At 38.8% G+C, this 11629-nt stretch overlaps 1 protein-coding gene across 1 annotated transcript in view; it reads right to left on the reverse strand.

The window, feature by feature from the left end:
- Positions 1–1948: 1948 nt before the first annotated feature.
- LOC101853020 (regucalcin) overlaps positions 1949–11629 on the reverse strand; it is a gene marked incomplete in the record, with an annotated part of 23128 nt that continues 13447 nt past the window's right edge. Inside the window, 5 exon segments of the mRNA XM_013086082.2 lie at positions 1949–3124; positions 5246–5380; positions 7683–7837; positions 8216–8282; positions 9230–9421. Of these exon segments, the coding sequence (XP_012941536.1) occupies positions 2919–3124; positions 5246–5380; positions 7683–7837; positions 8216–8282; positions 9230–9421 (755 nt within the window).

Genomic DNA, 11629 nt, shown 5'->3' on the forward strand with positions numbered 1-11629 from the left:
TTGTGTATGTATTGTGTGGTCAAAGAGTTTATGAGTGTGTGTATGTGTGTGTGTCTATGTGTTTGTGTGTGTGTGTATAGATGTATGTGTGTGTATGTGTGTGTATATGTGTATGTATGTGTGTATTGTGTTGTCAATTAGTGTATACATGTCTTTGTGCCTGTGTGTGCAAGTATGTGTGTGTGTGTGTGTGTGTGTGTGTATGTGAGTGTGTGTGTGTGTGTGTGTGTGTGTGTGTCTGTGTCTGTGTGTGTGTGTATGTTTGTGTATATTGTGTTGTCAATGAGTATATGCGCATGTATGCGTTTGTTCGTGTGTGTGCGTGCGTGTGTTTGTGTGTATGTGTGTGTGTGTGTTAGTGTAGGTGTGTGTCAATGAGTGTATATGTGTGTTTTCACTCCAGCCTCACCATCCCAAACTGTGGCACTTTCGTGGCCTCTGTCACTCTCTGTCAGATAATTAACTCCAAAGACATGTGGAAAAAAGATTCATCAAGGTTTTTACATACAGTGTTGTTTTGACTGCTCTATTTTCCCTATCTTTTTTAAGATGTTGTAATAAGATAGTGTTCATTGCAGAGACAATAATATTCCCCATTTATTTTATAATATTCAATGCAACGACATGTCCACTCTACCAATGTTGATTCACTTCAATAAACGCGCGAGCACACTTTTAAGTTTCTCTGATCTCCCACAATTTTGCCAACTGATTTTTAAGGTTAATTTTGTGTATATATATTTCTGTCAACTCTATCGTAGATGATATGTCAGATGATGCCAGGTTCATTTAGCTTTAAATTAGCGTGCTGTCTGAGAGGGGGGGGGAGGGTGTGGTTAAACTGACGACTTTTGGTCAGTTTACGGTATCCGGACTTTTTACGTATTGCAAAACTCCAATCATTTGAAAATCTAAAAAGTGCTTACTCTTTGTGTTACAATCATCATCTTTGAGATTTTCTGTCCTAGAACTTTCATTATGCCTGCATGTATTATGTAACAGAATGTCGTTTTTTTTCTTCTCAAAACTTCAATTTTTTATGTTTTTTCTCAATTCCTTTTTTATTTTATTTTTCATTCCGATGAAATTTTCAGGGCTTGTTGTTCATACCCATCTTTATACAGGTGGAAAATAAAATCGATGCTTTCATCAGTGAGTTACGTGGATGAATAAGTAATCGAATTCAGAGGCATGATCAAAGAGGTATGTCAGTTATCCATCTCTATTTTTTTTCACAATATTCAAGATCCATCCAAAATACCCAGCTGTATAAAGTTTAGTAATTAGCATATCTATCAATGTACCAAATTTGAATGGCTGGTAAATAAAAAATCCTTTTTAATTTATGAAATCTATTTATTTTCAATACAGCAGCCGTTACCATGGCAACCATAGACTTAAACAAGAAAAATTAAAGTTACACTTTTGAGATGTTTTCCTGTTATACATCCATGCTATAAGGCTTTATCTGAAAGGCCATAGTTACTGAGATAGATTTATAACCCCCCCCCCCCCAACACGTTGGGTGAATACATGTTTTTTTGAAAGGCATTCTAGTATAATAAAAATCGAAAATCAAAGGTGTAGTTTTTAGAAAAATACGTTCTTCTTTTCATTTGCAATAGGTCTAATTTAAGGATTCCTTTGGGGCTCTCGTGGCCTAGAGGTTACGGTGTTCGCCTCTAATTCAATAGGTCCCAGGTTCGAAAATGTTCTTGTCTAAAATCGTTTCCTTTCACACCCTTTCCTTCTCTCTAACAATGTTCTGTTGTCTGCTTTCGTCTCCACTTTCTGCACCCACCCCCCTCACCTCCTTTGCCCCCTCCCTGGGCTCCTGACTCTTTCTGCAGCCTTTCTACTAAATCTCCTTGACACCTTCGTAATGCTGTCTTTCAGCTTCACCCCTGATCTACAGATCTACACCTAACCAACAACAAAAAACCATGTGTAGAAAATAATTGTTTAATTCCGATAGTAAAAGCAGCTGTTATATTCATGTAATAGGGTAAGAAAATATAAACGATTGGGAACGTCTGCTGTCAGCAGTCAGAATGTTTCTATCAATTCTTCGAGTATACAAGTAAGCATATTTTGTCAAAGTTTAACTGTTATAATAAGGTCTAGGTTATCACCTGGTTGTATCGTTACACCCCCTCCCCCCCTTTTTACTCCTCCTCCTCCAGCTGTCCTACTGTTTTAATTCTATTCAGTCCTAAAAGATTGCCTAAAAGCAAACCGATTGACTATTTCGGGTGAAAGTTACATGCAGGAACAAGGTATGGCAACACAAATTTGTGTTTTATTGACTTACTCTTAAAAATAGTATGAAACACTGAGAGCAATAATAACAGTGTTCATTAACCATGAATTCAAAATTTGCCTTTTATTCATAAATACACATAAATTTTCAAAAAGATCTGAGCGTATTGCATGATGCCAACGAAGACGAAGATATTGTGGCATTATAAATGACATTTATCTCTTAATGAGTGTCAGAGCTCTATTATTTAGCTGCAAATCCATAGAACCATAGCGAATAACCCCAGGGAAGGTGTTGAGTTTGTAAGTAAAAAAGAAAGTATAAAGATTATCAGATAATTTACCCTTTTAAAACAACTACCATAACGCAATGTTGTGTGTTAAGGTCTGTATTCATAGATGTAGAGCTGCACTGTACTAGTTGGTTTTTTTAGAGAAAAATATGAGGTTTTTCACAACGTAAGAAGAGCAGCATCAGTTTAATTCTTTTCTGTTTTTTCTTTTCTTGGTTTTTGTTTATTTCTTCTCTAACCTCTAAAACCATGCGATCTTAGCTCCCAGTCTACGAATACACTTTTCTGAGAGGCAACTATTATTAATCTTTTTTGACGTACATTGTATTACATTTTGCTAAGAGATGTAACTCTCGTATTTATTATTTATCCGGCGAACATATTGGGTGCTTTCCCCTTGGCGTTTAATCCCGTCACTTTAAAGATGGCGCCCGCCTCTGGGGGATTCTCCGGCCAGCCTTGCAGTCTCAATGTTGCAGATGTCGTCACGTAGAGTACGCTTAAGTCTTTGCCGCCAAAATTAGGGCACGTGACCCCCTTACAAGGTAGACTTACGCTCTGTAACTCTTTCCCTGTGAAGATAAGGGGTGCGGTTATTAAAGTTATAAAGCAGTTTGTTGTGTTGAGAGATTGTGCGGTTGTTAATAGATACAGGTGTCTGTAAATAAGTTACACCTTCTACATTATGTCTGTTTGTTTGTTTTGTAAAGTGTTTTACGTCGCTCGCAACTGCATAAGGTCATATGGGCGCGCGGGACACACCTTAATATTTTCCAGTTGGTAGGAAATTTTGAATTTTGCCCGGGTGGCGGCCGAAGCCTACTCTTATCGATTTTAGACCACCAAGGGATCTTTAACGTGCGCAACTTGCTCACGGGCCCTCCGAGATTTTTTGCCCTTGTCCAAGAAGGCTAGGTGTTGATCTTTCCTACCAGAAGATCAGGGGTGTGGCTGAAAGACAGCAGTAAGAAGAAGCGAAGGAGTAGAAGTAGAAAGGCTGCAGAAAGAATCAGAAGCCCAGAGGAAGGGGCAAAGGAGGTGAGGGGGTGGGGGCAGAAAGAGGAGTCGAAAGCAGACGGCAGAACATTGCTAGAGAGCAGGAAATGAGGTGAAAGGAGACAAATTTAGAGAAGAAAATATTTCGCTCGCTACCCGGATTCGAACCCGGGACCTATGAATGAGAGGCCAACACCTTAACCTCTAGGCCACGAGAGCTCTCACATTATGTCTGTCAGTTCATATATTTTGATATTTTGCTTACATGTCAATTGTGTTCAGTTCTGTATATTTATTCACTTACATGTTGATAGTGTTCTACGTGTATTATCTATTTGCACATACATAACATACATTGTGTCTATTGTGTATATTCATTTATGCAAAATACATTTTAAAGCTAACTTAATTCATTTTAATTTGCACTACACTGATCAACACGTACACACCATCATCAACGATCTAATTGGGAAATACTTTGTGTTGCATGAAAAAAGGAACATTTTGGGATGTCTTTTATTGTGTTGTTTTGTTTGTTTGTTTGTTTGATTTTTGGTAGGGTGCGTGTGTGTGTGTGTGTGTGTGTGTGTGTGTGTGTGTGTGTGTGTGTGTGTGTGTGTGTGTGTATGTGGGGGGGGGTTATTGTGAAATATGTTTTAAATCAAATTTCTTTATGTAATCTGATTAATGACAAGTTGACTTTTAACAGAAAACATAATTTCAAAGTCGTAAAATTTTGACAGGGCACCGTACAGGGAGGGAGAAGGAGAAGGGAGAAGGCAGACAGAAAAGAAATGAGAAGACAACATAAAGGAAGGGACAGTTTTAGAGTTGGGTGAAGCCCTTCGAAAGGTTAAAAATTGAGAAGGATGGAGAAAAGGGGCTGCCCGATCATTCTTAGTGCCCCAACCGTCGTCTAAGACTAAGGGATATCACGAACCACTACGAATGTAGAAAAGTCGTGGACAACTTTTAACCAACTTCAACCAGGATGAAGCAGATTTACCGTTTTCAATGTCGCATCGAATGACCCGTCCTGAGTCGAATCCTATACGAGGATGATTTTAAATGAATGTCGCAGTCTTTTCACTTGGACGAGAATCCCCTCTCATACTGGGTTGGCCCTGATAGGCAATGTCACAGCCCGCCTTCTAAAATTTCTAAATTGTGCTGATGGGGCTTTAGAATCACATACATCATCATCATCGTACAGTGCCAGATCTGCGACAGACATCGGAGATCATGATTTTCCATTCATTCCTTTGCTCGGATGCTCTCAGAAAAGCTACGTTTCCCTGATCTTTCCTTGTTACCCATTTGTTTAGGTTCCCTAAGTATGTTGTTCTGGGCCTACCCCTGCCTCGCTTGCCCTCAATGTTGCAAGTGAGAGCTAGATGTTCAAGACCCTTATGTCTATTCCGGTGTCCCAAAAACTGCATTTGTCGTTTCCTGATTGTTTTTAACATACATAAATACATATATCCCCCCCCCCCTCCAAAAAAGTCCACCTTCAAAGGCTAAACTCAATTCTAAAGACTTAAACTTTCTACAGTTTCTCAAACCAAACCAAAATCAAACCAAACGAGAAGCCGAATCCAATTATTATGAACCGTGTCAGCTTTCAAGGCTCGACCCAAAACAAGTGTTTCAACTATCAATGAATGTTCATTCCAAATAAAAAACGAAACCAAACTCACCGGTCTCTAAGTCGAGTTGAATTACCCGTCCAGAGCTGACCATCGCCACCCAAGCCTTATTGTCGGCGTCTATGCAAAGTCCGTCCGGAAACTCCTCCGAGCCCGCCTCCCACTGTTTGAACACACGTCGGTTACCTGGGGCATAATACGGAAGAAAGACAGATATTATGTGTCTGTAGTGTATCCTGGGGGAAATTAGAAGTTCGTCAAAATAATGAAATCGAAGTGTGGAGAGGTCGACCAAACTGTGGAACACATCCTTCACCACTACAAGACACCAGGCGTCCTGAAACAGGAATCGCGGTCAACCCCATTGACTTACAAGAAAAGCTGTACGTGGCCAATAGATGAACTGAGCAGGACGGCCCATGATAGATAACGAATTTAAAGTGTGATGCGATCGAGAAGAAGAAGATGAAACCGAAGACACCGTCCGTTTCTTTTCGCCCGTTCAGCACTTTTGATCGATTTTGTTTTTATTTGTTTTGGACTCAACCTCTTTATATTCCTGCGTGGATTTGACTGAAACATGTTAATGCAAGGCGCACACAATGCTAATACGCAGTTTCAAGGGGCATTACAGCTTTGGGAGTCACCTAACTTTGGCGGCTATTTCTCACTAATTTTACCTCTGACACGAGGCAACCCCCACCTCATATAGACTTCGATTCAAGATGTATGTTTAAAATCAAAAGCAAGGCAAATGGACAAGAATTAAGATTTCATAAATGACCCCATGTGCCCAAAAATTGACGCGCGCCCGATTCCACACACACACAAACATTCACACACACACATACACCCCCACACACACACAAACACACACACACACACGCACACGCACACACACAATATATATATATATATATATATATATATATATATATATATATATATATATATATATTATATACATGCCTTTTAACCTCGGTGTGCACATGTGCATGCGTGCAACTGTGTTCATGTTTGTGTGCGTGTGTGTGTGTGCCTGGGGGGGGGGGGGTGTTCGTGTGTATGCGTGTTTATGAGTGAGTATATGTCTTATCTTATCTTATCATATCTTATCTTATCTTATCTTATCTTATCTTATCTTATCTTATCTTATCTTATCTTATCTTATCTTATCTTATCTTATCTTATCAGTCAGTGACACACACAAACGACAAATTCCCACTTCAACCCATTCGTTGTTCAAAGCATTGTAATGGCAATGTTCAACATGTCCACCTGTCTAGGACAACCAACTTCCCCTCGATATAGTTTTCACGAAAAGTGACTTTTTAAGATTATACCAATAACTCTACAATTCGCACACCAACTGACGACCACCTGATTCCACCGTCTGGTGACACATTATTATAACGTGCCATGACGCAGGGGAATCAGGCGCTCGCCACATTTTGAACATATCAATGGATTTATTGGTACCATCTTCAAACTTGTTCATTTATCTTGCTTTCGACGACAACAAATTACCAGTCTGTCTTGAAAAGAAATAGAGATATTTGCAATTTAAAGAGGTAGGTGGGAGTCGCCTGGTTTCAACAGCAAAATTACCGAGAAAATGGCCGCCAAAGTTTGGTGACTCTGTAGTCTGAGAGTCCTTGGAAACTGAAAATGAATATGTTTGTGCCCTTAATGGGCATTTTTAGTCAAATTCACACAGCCTTGTGTTTTTAAATGAACATAGAAGGCGTTGAGTAAAAAAATCGATTAAAAATGCCAAACCGGAGAGAAAAAAAAAGCCATTTTCTTCCATTTCTTTATTTCGACGAGCGCTTGATTTCATACCGCACGATGCCTCACATATTGACATGAATTCAAACACGACACACTGCAAATAAATGACCAAAAACTTTTAATAATATTTATACTGTTATATTTACTGAAAGGAAGCTGTCCTGGTCAAGAGGTTGCGATGTTCACCTCTGATTCAATAGGTCCCTTGTTCGAAACTTGACAGCGACGGACAATTTTTGTCTCTGAAATGTTCTCTTTTCATATTTTCTTCCCCTCTAACCATGTTCTGTAGTCTGCTATGGTCTCCACTTTGTACCCCTGCACCCTCACCCACCATCCTTTTGCCCCCTAGTCCGGGCTCCTGACTCTTTCTAGAGCCTTTCTATTGCTACACCTTGGCTTCCTCTTTCTAATGTCTATCAGCCTCACCCCTGGTCTTACGGTAAGGATGATCTAACACTTAGCCTTCTTGGATGAGGGGGAAATCTCGTAGGCTTTGTGTGCAAATTGCGCACGTTAAAGATCCCTTGGTGGTTCAAAATCGATAAGTGTTGGCTTTGGCCGCCACCAGGGCTAAATTCAAAATGGATTCCTACCAAACTAAAAATGTTTATCCTGCGCGCTCACAATATGTCCATATGCAATTGCAAACGGCATTAAACACTAACCGAAACAACAAAAACAACAAAATACTGACTGAGCTCCCCACTTTCCAGGTCGAAATCAAAGGCGTACATCCTTAGGCCAAAGCTGTCCGCGAACAGCATGGTCCGGCTGTCTGTTGTCCAGTCCAGGCCGTTTGATAAAACAATCTGGTCTGCCTGTTTGCTGACCGCTCCGTCGGGTGAGATTCTGAGGTCAGAACACATGAAAAAATGCTTTTTTAATTTTTGAAATTTATTTTACTTTTTTAAAACACTCGTTTTGCTTCTCTTTTTGATTGTTTATGTATTAGTATTTTATTTCGTTTGGGAGGGTAACAGGAGGAGTGGGGAAAGGGAGGACAGGTTGTTGGTAGGGGAGATGGGGTATATGATTGAGGTGTAACACACGAGTTCGATTTTTCGTAAAGTCCAATAAAAAATACCCACTCACGCCAGGCACATTGAAAATATACGAGTACATACGTTAAGGTTTGTGAAAGGTGGGAGTAAATTCATAATGATCTTTACAAAATCACGAAAGGCAAACTTTAAAGGGGGATAATATGAAGCAGAAGACTATACAAACCTAAAGAGGGCCCCATTTGGCTTCCATTTCTCCACCTCGTCGAAACTACCACCTGCAACGTACGTACCTGTGATCACAAATTTTTTACATAAGTCAGAGAGGACCAAATAATCCTTCAATCTTCAAGAAAATTAGATACTTTAACTTATTTCCGGCATTGTTATTTCGTCTGTGTACATGTATTATTATGTTCAGTTCTTCTATTGGCTATACTTCATCTAAGTTGAATTCATTTGGTGGGCGTGGTGTGGGTGGTCTATTTAAAATCTCTTGAAAATTTTCAGCCCATTGAACTTTTTTTGTCTTCTTACGTTGTAGCCATGGTGCTATATTTCTTTTCTACTGATCTCTCTGACGATCTTTGCTATAGATTTCAAGACATGAGATCTCCGAATTAAATGTTCATTTCCGATAGAATAACGCCAAGGTGGTGGTGAGTCATGCACATATTTTTCAACCGAAACCTGTTATGTGTATTCATGACAGTTTGGTTTGGAAATTAGGTCATGTCCAACAGGAAACTGATTAATAGGCTATTACCTGTCTCCGGTTTATGGAACTTTACCAGGGCACATTTAATGAGACCCATGGTGCTATATATGTATAAGCCAGATGGAAGCTCCAGTCATATATCCAGTATCGCTTTTGTCTAACTACTATTCAAACCAAATCGTATTTATTAAATTATTTAAAATCATGCCAATAATATTATATCATTAATATTGGAATAAAGATTGCAGTCGATTATTTTCGGAAATCGGTTTGACAAAAGCATGGTGTAATGAACCGTATTTACCCAACCAAAATTGCGTCAATATGATTTAAAGCTGCACCTGTTTATCCAGAAATCAAGTTTACTTACTTGGCTTGAGTCGTACTCATTCGAAAAAAGATTCACAATCACTTAATTGTAATTGGGATAAGAAATGAACTCTCCTCACTGAAATTATACTGGTGAGGTTATGTCAATTATACCAGATTAATTGTACTCCCTTTTACAGGATTTGTACTCACCTAACCAGAGTCGGCCCTTAGCATCACACTTTCCATCATTAATTAGTCCATCAGCTGACAGCTCAAACTTCTCTTCTGAGACAAATGGAGAAACTTTCCCAGTGGCTTCATTCAAAAAGTTCAGGCTTCTACCTTGTGTGATCACCAAACCTTCACCGTTGCTTCGTGGAATGGCAAAATGTGGTTCTTCATCTATTAGAAACACACATACATTGTTGGAAATTGATACATTTTGCAGTAGATTTCCATTTAAAGAGGAGAGCTGCAGATTTTGTTAGAATTTAAAAAAATCAAATTAAAGATTTGTAATTACAGGAAGTTTTGTTTGATTTACACATCCGTGTTCTTGAAATTCTGCTTTACATTCTATCCACTTTTAAAGTTTCGAAACCTACACGTCTGTTGATGTGTTTATTGTGGATAGTGTCAATTTTTACAACAGAAATAGTTTTTGCCGTTTATGTTTACGTATAATTACTTTTATCAAGACTTTTGTATGCCTTAAAAAATGAAACATTGAATTGTTACAAGCAATACAGAGACACGTCATGAAGCTTTCCAAAATATCATTTAGTCTGTTTACAAAAAATATATAGATCTATGTCATGACTCCTTGGAATCAGGCGGTCGTCATTTTTAAGGCACAAGAAGTTATTTGCACCATCTTATACCTAGGTTATATGTTTTGTTTTTGATGGAAAAAGAATACCCATCTACCTTGAAGAGAAGTCAAGATATTTGCAATTGAAGGAGGTAGGAGCTTGAAAGTCCTTGCAAATTGAATTTGTACATTGCTCTGCCTTTGATTGACGTATTTCAGCTAAATTCTCACACACATGTGTTTTAAGTGGACATAAAAGGAGTTGACAAAATAAAAACAGCAAAAAAAAAAAGAAGAAAAAAAAAGAAATTGGATAAAAATTTTCCCAGCGGGCGGAAGAAAATGCCGTCGTCTTCGATATCATTATTTTTATGAGCGCCTGATTTTATCACGACGCAACGCTTTATGCTCCTCCTGAGACGTAGTTTAGTTAATGATCCTCTATCCGTTTTCTCAAAGTAAATACTATGTTCGTAGTGATAGTGTTTATAGTGAAGCTGTTGATGATGATGATGATGATGATGGTGATGATGATAATGATTTTTTGTTTGTTTCTTTAATGGGCCTGGTGGGCTCCACGAAGAAGACGTCTTCGAACGAGAGCGAGGCTCTTTTTCGGCTCCATTGTCATTATACTTGAAGGCATCTCCACTCGTCCAAATAACTCCATTCGATTTGCAAATAATTATTATGATGATGATGGAGAGGATGATGACAATGATGATGATTATGATGATAATGACTCCATACGACAAAACGTTGAATGCAATTATATAATATAATATTTTATACCATACTTGGAGCTGTTTTAGCATTGCACTTCCGGTAAAATATATCCTTATATTTTACACGTGATATATAGGTTGGCTATGCTGAAATCTCACACGTGAAATATAAAAAAATTGCATAAATTACTCCGCGCACTAGATCCGTATTCGCCTTCTACTTCTATCCCTCTGTGTGGTGTGTAGGCTAAGCAAAGTAGCCTAGATCTAGATCTAGATCTAAATCTAGTAAAAACTTAAAAACTTCGCTACAGAGTGCGCTCACCATGGTCAACCAAACGCTAGTCTCCCAGTCTCCTATAGTAGAGTATAGGTGCAAATCTTTCTAGATCTACGGTGCCCTTAATTTTGTTTCAAATAGAGTCAAATGATGGGCACTGTAATGAACCGGGATTAGATCTACGCCAGAGTATGGTGCTGTTACGTTCAGTTCATTTCTCGAATTAAATAATCATTTGTTCTAACGGGTCATCATAATAATGCCACTTGTCAGGTGCAGCTAAGCTGCCCTCTTTCAAATTAATTAGTACAACTAACGTTTAGGAATTTTTTTCCTGCCCAGACATTGTAGCAGCACACCAGATAAACACAATGGGTGGACAATGGACACTAGATCTAGATCTAGATCTAAATAAATTTTCATTATCAAAATGAGAGGTCTACAACACGACTAATTAAATAGTAAGTAGCAGGCCTGGGCAGAAACCGAATAAATTATTTGAATAACCGAATACGAGCCAAAGACGGAGGACTTCCGTGACAGCGAGAGTTCAAAGGATCAAATCGAGGGTACGATTCCAAAAAGTCGTATCTAAAATTTGCTACTTTTCAGGAGACGAAAAACACTGTTTTATTTCCAAACGGTTAGAGATACCGGTTTCATTTTTTGCATGTGAGCCTCAAAATACAGTCCACGCCCGTACTTCTAATGAGCTTGGGGCTGCCTATGCCACTTTTCCTGTCATGATGAGTTACGATAGACTGCAAATCGAAACTTGCAAGCAAACTGTAGTA

This window comes from Aplysia californica, unplaced genomic scaffold (assembly GCF_000002075.1).
Source record: "Aplysia californica isolate F4 #8 unplaced genomic scaffold, AplCal3.0 scaffold00433, whole genome shotgun sequence".
Lineage (NCBI taxonomy): Eukaryota > Metazoa > Mollusca > Gastropoda > Aplysiida > Aplysiidae > Aplysia > Aplysia californica.